Source organism: Taudactylus pleione, unplaced genomic scaffold (genome assembly GCF_031769625.1).
Source record: "Taudactylus pleione unplaced genomic scaffold, aTauple2 ptg000393l, whole genome shotgun sequence".
NCBI lineage: Eukaryota > Metazoa > Chordata > Amphibia > Anura > Myobatrachidae > Taudactylus > Taudactylus pleione.
In genome coordinates this window covers 13,584,118-13,605,183 of record NW_028284794.1, presented here as the reverse complement: position 1 = coordinate 13,605,183, position 21,066 = coordinate 13,584,118, and the positions used below count along the sequence as shown (strand labels likewise).

The following is a 21,066-nucleotide window of genomic DNA, read 5'->3' as shown; positions in this document are numbered from 1 at the left end:
GGGGTGGTACTAATGACAGACGTTGAAGACTCAACGTCTGTTATTATCCAGACGCTAGAAGACCGATGCCCGGCATACCGAACGAAGGTAAGCCGGGCGCGGACTGCCGCGGGGGGGAGGGTTAGGTTTTAGGGTTCCCGGGGAGACTTAGGGCTAGGTACCCCCCCGGGAGGGTTAGGTTTAGGCTAGGGGAAGGGGGGATTAGGATTAGGCACCCCCCGGGAGACTTAGGTTTAGGTGGCGGGGCATTAGGCTGTTGTCATATAGCTAGGATACATACAATTATACAGATATGGCAGTTTTATGAAAAACCAGCTTGATACACAGACCCATTAATCCTTTCCTATAAATGTGAAGGCACAGTGTACAGCAAACAATAACTGCCTAGAAATGACGCCCAGCGTAGAGGGCACAAGTCTGACTCACAAGCTTAAACCAAGTGCTATAAAATTAACACTGACTCAGTCACATGACAGTTTTATCAGATGATTACGTACTACTAAGGGGAACTCCAGCACCTAAACTGAAAGTAGAAGAAGCTTTAGGCTCAGTGGGAGAGACAAAGGCAGAGAGCAAGCTAAAGGGGGCCGAGGAGAATAGAGAAAATACAGACAGAGAGAGTTTAGGAGAGAGAAGGAGCGGTGAGAGATATATATTGGGATATATAGAGAAGGAGAGGATGACTACTACAGAGGTGTAACCTGGATATAACACATACTATACTATATACAGTGCCATAGAGCTATTGTGGGAATGAAGTTTCAAGGGCAGCACTTCCTATTCTCACTCTCTGTGATACTGGAGCTGATCCATCGGCCAGGTAAGTGACTCGCTTACTATAGACGCTTATACCTGTTTAACATGAAAAAAGCTGCTTATCTGCCAGTTCCTGAACCTCTCATTAACTGTCCTGGGCCAAAATGTATTTTCCATAAGATAAGTTTTATTTGAATGACAATTTTTGAGTGCCTTCTTTTGTAAATACTACACGTATGTTTATTAAATATATGAAATTGGTATATATAATATATATATAATTGCCTTTCTATAGCTCCACCCCCAGTAGCTCCACCCACAGTTCCCGGACCTCTTTTGCCAGAAATATAGCCCTGTATGGATGTATATACTGTATATATATATATATATATATATATATATACATACAAAGTATATGTGTCTGTATATGTTTATATATATATATATATATATATATTTATATATATATATATATGTGTGTATAAATATATATATATATGTGTGTATAAATATATATATATATGTGTGTATATAGATAGATAGATAGATAAATAGATAGATAGATAGATCTATAGATAGATAGATAGATAGATAGATAGATAGATAGATAGATAGATAGATAGATAGATAGATTCTTTCAAATATTAGAGCCTCATGTTTATAAATGGGCTGGGGGTGCCTGCTGGGACTTATAGTTCTACAACAGCTGCCACAATCTCCAGCCTCGTGGTCAGTGACAGCATACAGCACAAGCTACTGTTAAAATATGTAATTGTGTTAATGATTCATAAAAGCTGAATTCCTTATTGTTTAACATTAACTTTTAGAGAATAACAATAATTGTTACATGTTATTAGTGAAACCTCTGCCTAATTTATCCTCCCTTGTGGATCCTTTGTCAGACTCCTAGCGGAGACAGTAACTTGTTTTAACTTGCCAAAAATGAAATGTGAAATGTAACGTGTGTGCAGTTATATGTAAACAGATAAATTACCTGCCCCGGGAATGTTTCATTCTTTGTATATTTGTTTTATTTAGTATATTCCTATCTGGGCTCAATCGTCAGATCCTGACCTAATGGTGCATACGCACGGTCAGATATGTCAGATGAACAATTGAACGATTGAACGATTTGAACGATTTACCAACGATTTGAACGATTGAACAATTTTTGCCTGTATTAAAATGAATGGAATCGTCCAAATCTGACTGCAAACACATCAGATGTCAGATATCGTTATCTGACAAACGGGAACGAGCATCGTTCATCGTTCATCTGACAAACATGTCAGATATGTCAGATTTACCTTCAGATATGAACGATTGAATGACTTTTAAAATTGTTATTGTACAGATCTGAAGGAAAATCTGACCGTGTGTATGCACCATAAGTGTTCTTTAATTACTTTAATTAATTAAAAAATAACTGACTTTGGGTTATATTTACTAAGCAGTGGATTCTCAACCCCTCCCCCACCCCAATATTTTCCTATTTTGCCAGATTTAAAATGGCAATAATACTAAATGCAAAACAAGCCCGATTTTGCATTTACAATTATTGCCCTTTTAAATCTGGCAAGCACACCCAATAAAAACGATATGTTTTGAAAGCCCGACCACTTAGTAAATACAAACCCTCAGAAATAAGAAATATTTACCACCTAACTCACCCTATGCCCCTCTTTTATTTGGGAATGAGACATTATAGGGTGAATTCAATTAGGCGCAACTTTCAGTAGTCACTGCAGCGAGTAAGTGCGACTGTATGTCCCACTTATGGTACTGGCGGACTTGCAGATTTTAGCCCGCAGCCCCAATATGACTGGACTGTGTACAAAAATCCACAATTCTGGGGCGAGAACGGGACTCAAAGCAGGTGGGCAATTTCAGCTGCCATTGGTGTCATTTCTGCGCCGTTGCAATGGCAAATCGCCCCCCTCACGTCTAACTGAACTGAGGGCCTGATTCAGACCCGCTCGCGAGCGCTATGCGGTCGCAAGCGGGTTGATGGTGGCCCAGTGCGCATGCGCACGACGGGGCCGGCTACGCCGTGCGCATGCGCGAGACCCCGATAGCGACGGGCAAACCGTCGCTCCGGGTCTCGTACCAAAGGGGGCGTGCTGTCGATGTTGAGTGACAGAACGCCCCCTTTGGTGGGCGGGCCGGGGGAGTGACGGCCCAAACGGAGGCGTTCCCATGTGAACGTCTCCGTTTGGGGACGGCCCCACTGACATCGCGAGTGATGTCAGTGGGAGAGATTTTGGCTCTGTGAGAGCCAAAATCTCTCTGGGGCTTGCGGCAACGAAACCCTACCACAAGGGTCTCGTCGCAAGCCCGATGGTTGCGATGGTCACCCACAGCTATGCGAGCGGCCAGGAGGCCGCTGTAAAAAACAAGAAGGCCGGCCCCGATTCATAGCGAGCGCTCTGTCAAAGCGTCCGGCTCTGAATCAGGCCCTGACTCCTAAGAACGTAAATCCAGGAGGAATGGACTAATTACCTCCAGTAGGCAGGGGCGGCGCCACCACTAGGCAGCGTTAGGCAGCTACCTAGGGGCGACGGCAGCTGGAGGGCGCCGCTGAGGCTACCAGCAATAATTTAACACTGGCCGGCAACGACCTCGGGTCTTAACTGCAGCTGCCGTCAGCTCCACTATAACCCTGCACATGTCTGCTGGACTGGTGGTCTATCTGTACCTGATTTGGTCTATCTAGCGCTGGCAACAACAGCACGGCACCACTGCTGGTCACATGACTGACATGTGTGCAGCTGCTGTGATGCCATCAGCACAGCGCAGGCTCCCTCTCCTCCCCTCTCCTCCCCTTCCAAACACAAGCGGAGCAAGCTGTGCTGTTTCCCCCTCCCCTGTTTGGAGGGGGAAACAGCCGTCATGCGTGGATTCCTGCTGTCAGGAGCAGTAAATCAGGTACAAGTAATTAGCATTGTACGCACATGGGGTGGAAATCCAGGGAAGTACGAGTGTGGAAAGGACTATGTAAGGGGAAAACATGGTATATACAGTATATATACTGGCTTGTCTACCCTCCCGATTTGGTCGGGAGCCTCCCGAATATCGGGTGCCGCTCCCGACCCCCCGGAAAGGCAGGCAAGCCTCCCGGCTGCCGCCTGCCCCCCGCACAACTACTAGAAACCCCCGCAGCGGGGATGGCATTTATTTTTGGCATTGTGAAGAGGGGGCGGGGCCACGATGACGCGTCGTGCGGTCACGCCCCAGGCCCCGCCCCCAAAATGTCATCATAGCCGGCCACGCCTCCCCCTCTATGCAGGCATTCAGCTCCCTCTCGGAAGGAGTAAGCTGAATGTCGGCAAGTATGTATATAGAATTATAGTTTTTTTTATTAAATGTTTTTGGTGCCTCTCCTGCAATCATATGACTTGTCACCACAACCAAACAAGGATAACAAGAGGATCTCTTTCTAAATTGCTCACTATGGACCACTATTATTACTATTATTACTATAATTATTTTAAATACTTTATTGATTATTCTTTTAATCACATAATTCATTTTCCCTAAATTAGGATCCTGATAAGTAAGCAAAAGAATAGAAGATAGTCACTGACCCTTGTTCTGCATATTATTATCTGCATATTTTAAAATATTTTTATTTATTACTTTTATTATGTGTATGGGGATAAAATTATAATCGGGAAGCACCCATAAAAAGTGGTAAATAAGATATTCTAAAATATACTTATGATTATACGTTGAACAGGTTGCAGTTGATATAGATTGTAATTCACTTATTCCTTTCCTTTTCTTTTGCACATTCTTTGGGGTATATTTACTAAGGTGCAGGTTTTTAGAAGTGGTTTTGTTGCCCATAGCAACCAATCAGATTCTACTTAACATTTATCTAGCACCTTCTAGAAGGTAATAGCTAGAATCTGATTGGTTACTATAGGCAACAAAACCACTTCTAAAAACCCGCACCTTAGTAAATATACCCCTTTATCTATAATCTTTCTTGTACTTTACTTACCAGGATCCCAATTTAGGGAATTTAGATTTACTAATTATGTGTTTTAAGGGACATTCAATAAAGTATGAGTATTTAAATTTACAATAGTGGTTCATACTGATCTAACTAGATAGAACTCTTCTTGTTTCTTTTGGTTGGGGTAATAGGGTATGTAAGTAAAATCTGTGATGGGCATGTGAAATGTTGGCGGGCAGATGTACATGTGAGTGGTGAGCTAGTGTGCTCAGTGGCATGTCAGGGACAAGTTGGGCAGAGGGGTATGCGGGATACAAGCTGGTAGGCAGCACAGGGCATGTGATAAAAGTAGTGAAAGTGGTCTTGAGCGAAAGTACGGGTGGTAAGCTGAAGCATTGCCTAGGGTGCCAAGGAACCTTGCACCGGCCCTGCCAGTAGGCCAGCTTTAAGAAGTCACGGAAGAGATGTTTTTGTCACTTGTCACTTAGCAGTTTGGTGCATTGTGTGTTAAACGTAGAAATGACACTGTCAAAATTGTTCTTTGAAATATTAGCCTTGTACAAAAACAACGATTCACTGGTGGAATTTGCCCTTATGTGTTCCCAGTCTTATCCCAATCACACGCAGCAGGATTAATAGTATATAACTGAGGGTAGCATGGTGGTGCAGTGGTTAGCAATACGGCCATGAATTCAAATCCCAATCAAGACCCTATCTAGCTGGAGTTTGCATGTTCTCACCATGCAAACTTGCCCACTTTTCCGGCTGGCCGGGAGTGGCGCCCGATTTTCGCACTAAAGTTGTTATGAATATTTAAAATATATATTTATCAACAACAAAAAAGTCCTGGAGTGCCGTCCCTTATTTATAGTACATACAGACCATTGGCGCGATGTACTGGGCACAAAGGCAGTCACCAATGCAGGAGTGATGGGTCAGGATTATAATATAATATATATATATATATATATATATATATATATATATATATAAAGCTATGCCCGAAACATTGTTGCTATCAGTTTTATACTGCTTGAAGGTCTGCAAACACTGATATAACTGCAGCTTTGGTGGAACACACCTTTTTCTAAATGTGTTCTAAGTACATACTGTACCTTGACAAGTAACTTATTTCTGCAAACTTGATACAATTATATGAGAGCTGTGCAAACATTCTGTACATGTAAATGTAACATTGAGACACTATGTATTTGCTATTGTTCAATTATATGTTTATTCTATGAGATCACATACGCAGATGCTTTAATAACAAACGGTAATGTGCATTAATTATACCATCTTTGATGATGTCTTATAATTGCTGTGGGGGTGACTGTACAAACCCTTTTTTGTATTCCTAAAAAAAATAAAGATGCCAAAACTTGTTTCTGAGGTTTGGGAATAAGCTAGGCGATAATAGCTTACACTGTGGTGGGATCTGATCCCGTGCTTCCACCTCGCTCCCACCCCGTGTTCTAGATAATGAGCCTCAGATTTAGCAAATTTGCATTTATCTGGTTTTGGTGTGTGGAATCCAGTATCCTCTCTAGCAATTTATATGACATAGGTTGTACCCATAAGTCACAAAAATCACTATGTTATCTAACTAACTACCGGATAATAAGTTGCTGAAATGTTTGCTAGTGCATTTTCCATTCCAAACAAAGGGCCTCAGAGCTGTAACTAGACTTTTTGGTGCCCTGTGCCAGAACATTGGCGCCCCCCTCATTTTTCAAAGGGACAAAATGCACCCAAAAAAGGGCCATGGCTTCATGGGGAAGGGCCAGGGAAGAGATAGGGGAGGCCAGGAGATGCTGGGGATGAAATAAGAGGAAGCTACAAGTGAGAATGATAATAAATAGAAATATGTCAGGCCCAAACAGCACCCCCTGACCTGTGGTGCCCTGTGCAATGGCACCGGCCGCACCACCCTAGCTACAGCCCTGAAGGGCCTAATTAATTATGGATCACAAGTGCAACAGCGTACGCAGTTGGCTGATTGTTGCGTACTGTGCATACGTGAGTTAGCACTGCGATCGCTCTGCGATCACGCACGCAGGAAGAAAGCTATCGCAGAGTGAGTGACGGGAGGTCAGCGTTTTGGGGGTGATGACGGAGGAATGGTCAGAGAAACACAGGTGTGCCCGTCCGTGTGAACGCCGTTTCATGGGCGTGCATAATTAGCCACTGCGACGGCATACGCAGCTTGTGTACTCACTGCGTGTGATGAAGTTAGCAATTTCTGAGTAAGGTCAGAGCTGCTGTAATTGTGCATGAGGGGCCGATGTTACTCAATGTTCCCGATGTACGCGCAGGATTGCAAGGTATTACGGATGTGAGATAGTGGTAGTGGGAGGCAGTGGGCGTATCTATGCTGGCAGGGCAACAGCATTGTGATAGCAGTCATTAGCATATTTTCACAGCGATATAGCGATCCGTAATGATGAATTAGGCCAAAATTTGGTTCAGGGAACTGAAGAGTTGTACATTAAATTAATGCTGCTGTTACTTGAACAGCATCAGGTAAAGGTATTGGCCAATATCCTGTGCTGTGATAAAGAACAGTCATTTACTAATTCTCTACCTATTAAATAGGCCCTAGGCATAAGATAAGTATCTGTGCAATAGTCACTTTTACGTTCGTCCTCACAAAACCAGACGCTACCGTCTTTCTTCAAGTGAAGTCCAGGGACAATAATTGCCTAAGGGGCCTATTCATCATACCTTAAAATTTGATGGAGGTAATTAGGTTTAGAACTCGCATGGAGTTCTACCTAATTACTAGAGGAATTCATCATCCCCCCCTCTCCATAACTATCTATTCCGAAAAGCTGTCATTTTTGCGATGACAGCTTGTCGAGAAATAGATAGTTTTCCCTGTCTGCTCTACCTTACCGCAGCTGGAAACAGTGCTGCGCATGCGCTGTTACATTCATAATCCCAGCGCATGCGCAGCACTACCTACAGCGGTGGTAAATTTGTGTGCCCGCCCAACCCTCCCCCCTCCGCTCACTACCCCCCCGTCGCGCACTTACCTGTCCGCGCAGCAGCCTCCGGCTCCATCCTGCTGGTCTGACACGTGGTCTCCCAGTGGACCACAGTACAGATTAGAAAAAGAAAAAAAAACGTGGTTTTTTTTTCTAATCTTTATTGTGTTCTGCTGGGAGAACACAGTGTCCGACCAGCCTCCGGAGCCAGAGGACGCACCAGAGCGACGGAGGAAGACGCCGGGGGACTTGTCCAGCTGGAAGCAGGTAAGTTTCACCTACTATTCGCCACCTCACAGTGGCGGATAGTACCTCCATCAAATTTGATGAATACCATAATTTCCACATCCCCATACTAATGTACTAATGTATGGGGAGTGTGGAAATTAACGCAGGGGAACTTAACCAGGAGATATCAGTGATATCTCCTGCGTTAAGACACTTCATGAATACTAAAATAACGTTATTTAAGGAAAATGTCCTTAAAAACTTTCATTTAGTGTCGATTAATAGGCCCATAAAGGTCTAACATTTCACTCAATTATTTTCTCATGTTAGCCTTGACCAATTATGTGAGTTTTAAGGCCCAAGTATTGGTGGATGAAAACTAATATCCACTCAGCAGGTAGCCCATGTGCAACTGTTTGTTCCTCAGCAGGCTCTTTCAATAGGTCAGTCATATGAGGTCTTTAAAAAAAAGAGTATAGTGTATTGCCCTGGCTTCTTACTGTTACCACAGTCTGCCCATGGCTTTCTATTTCCTCAGACGTGGAATATCGGTCAATGTAGCAGCCTCCTCTAAACTCTGTGTTTTTGTATCCATGCTGCATTATGCTGCCGGCAGCCTTGCTCTACAAACTATTTCACAGGTTCTCAAACTTGGCCCTCAGAACCCCAAACAGTGCATGTTTTCCAGGTCTCCTCACAGTATCAAAAGTGAAATAATTAGCTCCACCTTTGGATCTTTTAAAATATGTCAGTGAGTAATGAATACACCTGTGCACCTGCTAGGTGACATGGAAAACGTGACCTGTGTTGTCAAACTCGGGCCCTCCAGCTGCTGTGGGACTACATATCCCAGCATGCCTTGCCACAGTTTTAGCTTGCCCTAACAGCAAAACTCTGGCAGTGCATGCTGGGATGTGTAGTTCCACTGCAGCTGAAGTGCCCAAGTTTGACACCACTGCTCTGAACTATTGGTTTAGGCTGTCTAGTGATTTAGCATAATGGCCCCCGATCCATCCAAGCTCGAGTTTAGACCCAGATTCTAAATCACTGACTCTTTCGCAATTGTATGAAATATTTATTTTAAAAAAGTTCTGGAGTTAGTGCACATCTATCCGGAGAGGCTTGTTTCACAACTCTGTCATTTGATTGTTGGTGCACAGAGAAATTACAATAAGTGTACCAGCCTTTTCAGGGGTAATTCTAGTCCAGTCCTCTGTGTCACCTTAGCAGTTAGTTAGTAAATAAACATTAACAGTTTCCTTTTACTCCTTGAATACTGGAAAGGCTGCAAGTGTGAGTTTGAGAAATATAACCCCTATTATAGATGGTATGATAAACCGGCCCCAAGGTGCAGCTGATCATCCAGTATCACACCCCATAATCCAAGCTGTTCAAGTAACTAGTTGCAGACTTTCATTTCCCCAACTATTCCAGCCCATGCAAAATGAGTCAGGGTTCTCTAAATACTATTGGTGCACTGCAGTAGCTACACTAGTCCCACTCGTCTGTCATAACTTAACGTAAGTCCACATTTACTGCACCACTTATATAAAGTTGTCCTGCTACTACAACAAGTATCTGACATTAGACCTGATTTTCCTCTTATTCAGTATCTGTGAAGCAACTCGCACCAGCTCTTTTTATTTTCATTCATTTTAGGAAAGAAAATCAATCAGAATTAGAGAAGCAGTTTTGGTTTTGGCAAACCCCCCCTCAGGTATTTTGGTTCAGATTCAGTTTTAGTTTTGGTTTTCATTAAAATTGATAAAAACAGCAAAATCCATGTAATTTTTTTACCTGTTTACATACAATCCAAAACCGAAATTCATTTTATTTAAATCCGAGTTCAGAACTTACAGGAGACCTGAGCCGAGAATCGGTTCTACTCGGAACTTTAAAAGTGATCCGAGCCGGGACTCTATTCGACTCCTAAGTTTCCCCTAAATTCAGGTGGTTATTTTTGTTTTTCAGTAAAACCAATCCGCATATCTCTAATTAAAATAGACATAATCAGACTACAGTATAGCTATCCTCAGGGGAAACTATATTGCTGGAGATTATAGTGCGTCAACGGGTGTAATGTGATTGGCTCCACCTTCCAACCAGTAAACTGTCCCTGAGTTTTGGTAAATGCCAGTAATTATGGTATTATACCATCAATAAATTCTGAGCACCTCCTAGGCTCTGATAGTAAAAAATTAAATAATAATAATATTACTCCTCTCACAATTCACTCTTCATTCTTTGGTGCTTGTAGAGATCTTCTACAGCGTGTTATAAATTATATATTCATCTGGCCTATAAGGGTTAAGGTGGAAAGTGCAGGAATGAAAGGTAAACAAGAGCCGATAGACTGGGAGGCAAATCAGTAAACACTTTTGCTTCGTACCCATGTGCCTCTATGAAGTCACACATTTGTGCACGTTCGCATTTTGGGCATGCACACAGAGCTTGGTTAAGAATTTGGGGGCACAGGTCACTTAAGAAAAGGGGCCCCATATGGGTTAGAATTATGAGCTTAGTGTAATCTTCCAGAGAGAGAGGATTAATAGTAAGAGCTAAAATTAAAAAGGCAGAAGAATTCCATCATACAGAGAGCATCCTGGTGACTACCAGACAATACAGAGAGCATCCAGGTGACTTCCATACAATACAGAGAGCATCCTGGAGACTGCCATACAATGCAGAGGGCATCCAAGTGACTGCCGTGCAATACAATACTATGAATATTCTAGTGACAGTCATACAATACAAAGAACATTCTAGTGACTCCCATACGATGTACCAAGCATCCTAATGACTAATAGAGGATTCTAAAGACTGCTACACATCATTATCCAAAATGATGTAAATATGACACCCCCTTTATGTGTCTCCAAGCACTGCACAGAATTGTAGTACTAGTGACAGGGACCGGTACCTCTCCTCTCCCAGCTTCACTCTTCTCCTCAGCTATCCCTACACCTCTGCTTCCCAGCAGAAATCCTCCTACCATCTGTCTCATCCTAGCTGCTTTCTCTTTTTGGAGCCTCATCATTATCGCTTAAATGGCCCATATTTTATGTAATAGGCAACTTATTATTAAGGGTCCGATAGGACCGCCTGATGTTCAGCAACCTCCGAAAACTTAAAGTTTTCTGAGTTTGCTTGCGAAAACACATGTCATCTTTAGACGGTGCTGGTTCTCCTCTATGGGAAGGAGGAACCAAGCGTTAATTACCTCCCCCATTTTCGGAGCAGCTGTCCCCACACCGGAGCAATGCTGAATTGCTCCGGTGATAAGTACGTCCCACGGCGAGAAGGATACTTAATCATTAGGTGCCACCCAGTCCCTGATAATAAATAGGCCCCACTATCTCTCACATGGCTGCTCTTCCCACTTGCATTTTTTCTCACCTCTTTCTCTCGCCATTCTCATCTCCTCGCACTACACCCAGTATACCAACCCTGTAGTTGCAAAAACAAAAATGTAATAACTTGCTGACGGGTGAGAGGGGCACGAGGAAGGAAGTATGTTTGTGGGGGCCCCAGTGAGAGTTAGGCCTGGAGCACATACCCTGAGGCCCCACCTCAAACCGGCTCTGCATGCGCAGTTCAACAATACACCACAGTGCACACCATACGTGCCTACCCTCCCGGTTTTCGGGACTCGCGATTTTTCGGGTAACCCCCCGCACCCCCGGAAGGGTAGGCCTTTCTCCCGCATTCTGCCCACTTCCTAGTGAAGTGGGCAGAATTAGGAGAATTTCCGCGGTGATCGCGGGTGTCCATGCAGGGGGTGGGGCTTAATGACACAATTCTATACAATTTGCGTCATTTGGCTCCGCCCCTATTTAAATTTAAGTCAATCGCAGGCATTTTACTGTGAGGGGCAGGGCTTAATGACGTGAATCATCAGGCCCCATCACCACCCACCTGCCTCTCCTACCAGGGCTTCTCCTGGGGAAGATACAGCAAAGATAGGCAACTATGGTGCACACCCTGCTTAAAATCAGCACTCAGTCACCCCCAAGTACATAAAGACTGTAGAGGAGATTTATCAAAACTTGGAGAGAGATAAAGTAGAGAGAGATAAAGTACCGACCTATCAGTTCCTAACTGCCATAATACAGGCTTTTAGTGTATAAAAAAAAATGATTGGAGCTGATTGGTTGGTATTTTATTGCTTGTAGGTTAAAAAGCAGTCATTCAAGGTAAGGAAATGTAGAAACAGTTGAAACAATTGAAAACAGATGCACTTATTAGCAATGTCATTTAGATAAGTTAATATGGCTGTGTCTGCAAAATATCTATCACTAAAAAGGCAAAACACAGTGAACATTGGAGCTCACGCAGACCGTCTCGCTAGATGCGTTCGCTCGCTTCCAGCGTATGCAAATCCAGCGCATGCAGAGCAAGGCAGGCAATCGCACGGCAGGACATTAGCACGCCTACTATGTCTTAGAGTGCGATCGCTTAGTGTATGCAGATGCCCACCAGCCATTCATAAGACGCCCACTTGCGCACGTCATCTCTTGTAAGTGCTTAAAACCATTGGTACATCGAGCACCGTTAGATGCGATCGCAACGCTTAAGGTTGACCATACCCTGCCGCAAGCACTGCGATCACTTCAGTGTGTATTTCAACCAGGTGACGTGTACAATGACGCTGCCTGTTAACTATGCTCGTCTCTGTAACGGCGTTGGGACACTCAGGTGTGCCTGCGTTCGCACCTCCACTCCCCCGTTTCTAGTGGCCTGCCCCTGTCACCACCCACAAATGGCTTGACCTGTCACTTATTCAGCTGGACTGTCTATGAGCAGCGAGCGTAAGCTTCCTGATCTCTTGCACTGGTTTTGCATATAGGGAGTACAGAACAGCCAGAGCAAGCTACTGAAGAATCTCACTGTTGTGCAATACAGTGTTTATACATTCATACTTTATACATTCATACTTTATACATTTATACTTTATACATTCATACTTTATACATTCATACTTTATACATTTATACTTTATACATTCATACTTTATACATTTATACTTTATACATTTATACTTTATACATTCATACTTTATACATTCATACTTTATACATTTATACTTTATACATTCATACTTTATACATTTATACTTTATACATTCATACTTTATACATTTATACTTTATACATTTATACTTTATACATTCATACTTTATACATTCATACTTTATACATTTATACTTTATACATTCATACTTTATACATTTATACTTTATACATTTATACTTTATACATTCATACTTTATACATTTATACTTTATACATTTATACTTTATACATTCATACTTTATACATTTATACTTTATACATTTATACTTTATACATTCATACTTTATACATTTATACTTTATACATTCATACTTTATACATTTATACTTTATACATTTATACTTTATACATTCATACTTTATACATTTATACTTTATACATTCATACTTTATACATTTATACTTTATACATTTATACTTTATACATTCATACTTTATACATTTATACTTTATATTTATACATTCATATTGTACCAAGAAGCTAATGTGAAAACATCCTCTATTTGTTATTTTGTGTGCTTTTTATTTACTTTTCCTTACAATATCATTGACTTGGTTTGTTACTACATAGGACACCTCCTTTATTCCCAAGTGCTGCCAGTCCCAGCTGTGTGTGTAGAGGTGTGCAACAGCACATAAAAACCTCACATGAAGCCGCCTTAGTGGTGGAAGAAGCCAGTTCAAGGGGTTTCAAAGCTCCAGTGACACAAACCAGCAAATGAGAAGGGTTAACGCATGCAGAGAGGAGGACAGGAATGATGATGAGGGGTTAATGTAGATGTTCCACCTAACAAACCTGTCACTTTTAATTTGCAAATAAGCAATGTGTACATATAGCAGCTATTCTGAGTATAAACAGTCCTAAATATTCAGCTTTTAAATCCACAACACACCTTGGGTGGACTAATGGTAAAGGCGGCCATACATTTTGCAACTATTGGTTTGATCATCCAATTATTGGCTTTTTCTTTTTCTCTCCACTTTTTCTCTCTCCATTATTTGATAAATCTCCCCCAGTGTATGGCCGGCATTATCACCTGTTACATACAGTACTTCTCATTCCTCTCTGTGCACATACAGCAGAGCCAAATCCATCATGGAGGCAAACTAGGCATGTGCCAGGGCCAGCACTTTGCAGGGGCAGCACAACCTGGGGGAGAGCACAATATAGGGAACAACCAACTTAGGGGGCGGCACAGTACAGTCTGGGGGCAGTACAGCTTAAGGGGCATCACTGTACAGTCTGGGGGCAGTACAGCTTAAGGGGCATCACTGTACAGTCTGGGGGCAGTACAGCTTAAGGGGCAGCACTGTACAGTCTGTGGGACAGTACAGCTTAAGTAATAGCACTGTACAGTCTGGGGGCAGCACAGCTGAAGGGACAACACTGTACAGTATGGGGGCAGTACAGCTGAAGGGACAGCACTGTACAGTCTGGGGGCAATACAGCTGAAGGGACAGCACTATACAGTCTGGGGGCAGTACAGCTGAAGGGGCAGCACTGTACAGTCTGGGGCAGTACAGCTGAAGGGACAGCACTATACAGTCTGGGGGCATTACAGCTTAAGGTGCAGCACTATACAGTCTGGGGGCAGTACAGCTGAAGGGACAGCACTGTACAGTTTGTGGGCAGTACAGCTGAAGGGACAGCACAGCCTAAGGGGCAACATAGAAATGAGTTTATGTTCTTTGTACTGTCTTTATTTGTCTTTTCCAAGTTCACATTTCAATCTACAAATAATGGATTAACAATGGTACATGCAGGGCGCAGTCACTCTCAATGACATACTTTAAATTCCAATTTCTACAATTACATTGCACTAAGGAAAACCCAGCATTACATGAGAGAAAAGGAGAAGGAACAAAGGGCCTGATTCAGAGCCGGACGCTCTGACCAGAGCGCTCGCTCTGAATCAGGGCCCTCCTACCTAACATTGGAGCGGCCTCATGGACGCTCGCATAGCTGTGGGTTACCACCCACAGCTTATGCGAGCGTCCATGATGATGGTCGCGATGGTCAAGACCATCGCAACCATTGGGCTTGCGACAAGACCCTGCGGTAGGGTCTCGCTGCCGCAAGCCCTGGAGTGATTTTGGCTCTATCAGAGCCAAAAGCACTCCCACTGACATCACTAGTGATCACTAGTCACTAGTGATGTCAGTGGGGCCGGACTCAGACGGTAGGCGTTCCCATGGGAACGCCTCCGTCTGGCAGCCACGCCCCCGGCACGCCCACCAAAGGGGGCGTGCTGTCACTCACCATCGACAGCACGCCCCCTTTGGTGCGAGACCCCGAGCGACGGATTCCCAATCGCTCGCTGGGTCTCGCGCATGCACACGACGGAGCTCCCTCCATCATGCGCATGCGCACTTAGGCACCATCGACCCGCTTGCGAGCTTACAGCGCTCGCGAGCGGGTCAGAATCAGACTCAAAGTTCTAACTGCACTTTTCACAAATACTTTTTTACAATATCCAGTCATGCAATAAGTCCTTATAGGTATAAAATGGGCTGTTGTGTGTAGTGTACATGCAGAACACTATTATACCATATTTACAAAACACCACAAATAGCTCACATTGCCACAGTAATACTTTATAATATATGGATATACAACATTTATTATCTTGGAAAATATTTTTTTTCTGTCCATATGATGCACACATACAGTGTCTATAACACACAGCTTACAATCTATTAGAATACAGTAGTATCCTCTACTCTATGTATAATAAACTAACATTGCTGTGTAATTGGATCACTACTGCACACGTTTCCCATTGCAACTTAGTACTTTGTAGCGCTAAAGCTCATGTATCCAACTCCCATAGAGTGTAAGCTTGTGAGCAGGGCCCTCTCACCTCGGTGTCTGTTTGCAGAGCCGGCCCTAGGCATAGACAAATTAGTAATTGCCTAGGGGCATCCAAGCCCACCTAGGGCTGGTGGTTGGCAGTGGTTTGTGGCAGGCACTGCAGCACGGGGCACCTGCTGCCTGCTAGGGCAGCTGCTACTGCTGCACAGCGTCCACTGTTTGCTGCTGTTGGGCCCGATCGGAGCTGTCAGTTGAGCTTCAATCAGACCCGGCAGCAGCAAACAGTGAGCGGGCAGGCAGAAGCGGAACCGCCAGCGGCGGTTGTGGAGACGGGGCACCTGATTGGCAAGGCTCTGCTAGTTATTATCAGGCGACAGCGTTCGGAGCTCTCAGCTTCGAACGGGCAGCAGCTGCAGCAAGCAGGTCCAGGGAGGCTGGAGCAATCTAGCAGGCCCTGCAGAGTTGGGGCAGTGGGCACTGGGCATCAACAAAAATGGCAGCTGGTCTCTGGAGTCCAGCAGGCTAAGCCTGCACTGACTCCATGTAGCCTGCCAGTGCCACCCCCACAAAGCGCAGAGAGGAATATTCAGCAGGAGCTGCAAAACAGCAGGGGCGGACGCACAGGCAGCCAGCCAGCCAGTTTTAAAAATTAAGTGACTGTGATATAAAACTGTTTTGATTAAAGTCAGCTCAGCATGTAGTGAGGAGAGCTGGTGCTGTGTGCTGTGTGCTGGCCGGGTGAGGGGTGATGGGTGAGGCTGTGATCTGTGCTGCTGGGTGACCGGTGTTATACTGGGAGAAGGGAGAGGGGATCTATGTGAAGGGTGGTGCGCTGGATGAAGATTGCTGTGTGGGGGAGGGGTGATGGGTGTTGCTGGCTGCCTCTGTGATCTGTGCTTGCTGGGTGATGGGTGCTGTGCTGTGAGACAGGGAGAGGGGTGATGGGTCAGAGGCAGAACTAGTGGCGGTGCAGTCGGTACATTGCACCAACCTGGGCCCGCAGCAGGCAGCAGTATAATGAGTCTGACAGACTCATTTTACGCCGTTCACCTCTGCGCCGAAGACCATAACAATGGAGGATGTCTGGATAGTTGTATATTTTGTGCGTTTAACACGTGTTTCTTTAACCAAAAAAAATAAGCCCTAAACCAATGTGTTATCCATGTATAAACACTAAGGACCTCATTCAGACCCGGTTGCAAGCGCTGAGCGCTCACAACCGGGTCGATGTTAAGGCCCTGCACATGCGCAGCGGCCACACTGCGAGTGCGCAAGCCCCAGAGTGAGAGAGAAATTCTCTCGCTCCTGAGCTCACTACAAAAGGGCCGTCTGTCAATGTTGATCGACAGCTCGCCCTGTTTTGTAGGCGGAGCGGGGGGGTGGCTACACAAATGGTGTTCACCATCGCGACCATCAACCTGGTCGGTCGCTAAAGCTGTGGGTGGTAACCCACAGCTTAGCTAGCGACCAGGAGGCCGCACTTAAAAATCAAGCGGCCGCCCACATTCAGAGAGAGCGATCACTTCTTGCGACCGCCTCTGAATGAGGGCCTAAGTTTGGTGGTGGGATTATTTGCTAGGGGACACCAACAAAATTCTTGCCTAGGGCATCAAATTGCTTAGGGCCGGCTCTGTCTGTTTGGTAATACCCAATCATGTTTTATTACTATGTGTTTGCTCTGCTCTTTGGGGTAAAACCTCCCTCACTGGTACCACGTAACGTATTACCTGCCCCTATTGTAACACAGCTCTCTGAGGACCTGATTCTGAATTGTGCGCTGCTGCGTTTGCTTTAACATCTATAGCAATAGTCACATCTACTATTACATGCTGATGGTGGTATCAGCCTTTCCCTGGTGTACAGCCGTGCGTCTGACTGTGCAAGGACTGGGACGCCCACTCTGAGCACCTTTAGGTGCTGTAGTACCGCTTGCCGCATCTCTAGTAGCCACCATCGCATGCACCATTGAAACTTGCACTATGGTAGGTACAGATTTTACGTCAGACAATGGCCTCCTATGTGAGCGATTAAGGGTCTATGTGCTCAATCGCTTCAGCCCATAACATGCGCATTAGGCAGTATATCTCCGTACGAGTGAATAGCCCCCTCCCAGTCACCGCCCGAGAACGCACAGCACCTTTACATATCTGATACCGGGTGTCTAAATCCCAACTGTGCGGCTTGTATGGGTATTAAGGGATTTCCGCGCACGCACAGTAGCAGAAAAACGCTCAACATCAGCTTCTCAAGAAACTCAGGGTGATATTTACTAAAGTGAGAGTTTTTAGAAGTGGAGATGTTGCCCATAGCAACCAATCAGATTCTACTTAACATTTATCTAGCACCTTCTAGAAGATAATAGCTAGAATCTGATTGGTTGCTATGGGCAACATCTCCACTTCTAAAAACTCTCACTTTAGTAAATATACCCTTGAGAATCAGGTCCCCAGGTCTCATTTACACACTTACACTTTCCCTATATGTGGATCTATTTCACCACTAGCGCATCTCCAGGACCTTGGACCTGCCTCAGATTATGAATCTGCATCTGGCTGTGTGGATGACCTCACCCTTTATTCATTTAAGCTATATAAACTTTTTATTTTATTTTTATAAGTTTCTATTTCATTATTATTATTATTATTATTATATTATTTTCCATCTTTCTTCTCATTTATGAATGATAGTACTCAAACACTAACACCTAATACAGATGACACAGGTTATTACATATATACAGTACATATGGATGTATTATCTGCCATGACCGTCCTCCTCTGATCGTTTCACAGGTGTTTCTCAAATCGTCAACAAGTTCAAAGGTTGCTGTAAATTCATAAAACCATGGAATGAAACTTTTTTTCCACATTTAGTGAAAAATGCAACACATGCCTCTTGTCGAACCAACGTTGAAGAGTAAGAACAATATTAATATCCTGTAACCTAACTCTCCTATTTCCAGGCTCATCTCTGTCTTCAGCTAAAATTAAATCTTACTCCAGTATGTGCAGTGCTCTCTATCTGGTTGTGCTCCGGACCTATTTCTTATCTATGTCCTACATCCAACCACTACTCCTTTGCCTCTCGCTTCTGCCGTTACCTGCTGTCCTTTTTTTTCTTTTCAGATTTATGTTACCAAGAGGAAAAATTTGTTTAGAGAAATCTGAACCAGGAGTGCAGAAGGTTATAGACTGCATTGACAAAGGTGAGGCTGTATTCTGTGGTCTCTTCAGAACTATCATTACTGTATAGAGGATAGAGTATCGTTTAACCAGGGGCACCGATAGGGTGGTACAGAGTACCTTGGTCAGGGCCTGTCAGGGAGGCGCAGCCACGCCCCTTTCAGGGGCCAGTATTTACAACAGGAGCGTGGTCATGCCTATACATGTTTGGTTATGTACCCCCCTCCCCTTCTAATAGTGGGGCCCAAAAGATCTCCCAGCAATCCTAACTTTACTGACCAAAGGCAGCCTGTGGGTCAGATGCTCCACTACAAACCTTTATTTGTGGCCCCCAGCTTGCCTGAAGAACCATAGTCTATAATGGATGACACCTTATTATGTGTGGAGTCTGAGATGACATCATTAAAAACAATGTGGACCCTTTTCATGATGATACTTGTACAGCACTACTGTATGTTATAAGGATACTGGAAGATACACAGGCCTAGTGCTTATATGCAGGTCATGGAGTTCTGAGAGGATTTCTAATACCCTTCAAATCTAAAAAAAACAATAGTTATGCTATAATAAACCAATACTACCACTTAATACTAATAGGCTACTTTTAAAGTTGCATCACCACCTACAAAACTACTGTCCTAAGCGGCCCCTCCCCCTATCCAGAGCCCCAGCAGGGAGGTTGTGTTTCCGTCAGCAACCTGGAAGGGACACTATACCTAAAATACAAGTAGGTTTATATAAAACAGCATTAAAAAAAAAAGTCTCAAGATGTTTTAATGATAATAAAAAATAAATGAAGATGTTATTTCATAGAAAAGCTCCAAGACTACATGTTGAAACCATGAATAGAAAAAATAAACACATAAAAAAATTAAACAATGTTTCTCCTTTTGAATTACTATACACAGAAATAACATATAAAGGACAAAGGCCCTGTGTCGTTTATATGTTACCGCACCTTATATTTTCCTGTAACCTTCAATATGAATAATAAATGTCACTTTTTGCACGGTGCATTTATAAACGCACACTAGTGTTACCTCCTTATTTACTAATCCAAAAAATATCATAGATGTGCTGCAGCACAATTTCTTTCAGATGGTGTTAGTGGCTCCACTCAGTAAACAGCCAGGGCGTAGGTAAAGTAATACCGCTGTGTCTGGAACTCACTTGTATGGCTGCTCGCTCCGTCGCTGTGTTGGAGATTCTTGCACATGCATTGAGCGGGGGGCCGGGAATTATCCGAGCTATGCCTCAGTTCCGGGGGTCAGACCATCCGGTGGCTTAAGCTGGCCACACATCTATAGATTATCTGTCCAACCAGCCAACTAGTTGATCAGTTGGAATGAAAATCTGGTAAGGTATGAAAGCAAATGACAATCAGCAATTTGCTCCTAAATGCTGCAAAATGGACAAAAACTGTTGTTTGAACAAGTAGTTTAGATCAAACATTTAACAAACTTGTCTGACGACCATTATCATCCGTTTTCTGGCATTTAGGAGCAAATTGCTGATCATCATTTACTCCCATTCCTTACCAGATTTTCATTCCAACCAATTAACAAGTTGGCTGGTTGGATGTAAGTTGGTCTAGTGTGTGGCCAGCTTTACTCTGTTCCCGAAGTCCTTATATTTAGCGGTGATCAAGGAAAGGAAAACAGGGGGTCGCACGGAGCTTGGTTGGTCCACCAGCAGTAACATTCTGGTCTTAAATGGTGTACTTGTCTCTAACGCGTTTCATCCATTAAGGATTTCTTCAGATCGATCTGGATCAATAACTGTTTTTAATCAGACGCGGCTGTATAAATCCAACAAAAAGCATTTGGTTTTATTCAGGAGCTCTTAGCAGTCAGTCTTCATTGTGATTATTTATTTGTATAGTAATTCAAAAGGAGAAACATTGTTTCAATTTTTTATGTGTCTATTGTTTCTATTTATGGTTTTAACATGTAGGCTTGGAGCTTTCCTATGAAATAGCATCTTATTTTATTTTTTATTATCATTAAAACATCTTGTTTTTTATTGCATCTTTTTGATCATTATTTTTTATATTGTTAGATAATTTTATCAAG

At 43.6% G+C, this 21,066-nt stretch overlaps 1 protein-coding gene across 1 annotated transcript in view; it reads left to right on the top strand.

The window, feature by feature from the left end:
* The first annotated feature begins 545 nt into the window (after positions 1-545).
* The window catches only part of LOC148507496 (uncharacterized), a 28,147-nt gene continuing 7,626 nt past the window's right edge, over positions 546-21,066 (top strand). Inside the window, exons 1-3 of the mRNA XM_088446063.1 lie at positions 546-820; positions 18,605-18,728; positions 18,938-19,017. Coding sequence (XP_088302189.1) covers positions 754-820; positions 18,605-18,728; positions 18,938-19,017 — 271 coding nt within the window. The 5' untranslated portion in view covers positions 546-753. The remainder of the gene's footprint in view (positions 821-18,604; positions 18,729-18,937; positions 19,018-21,066) is intronic.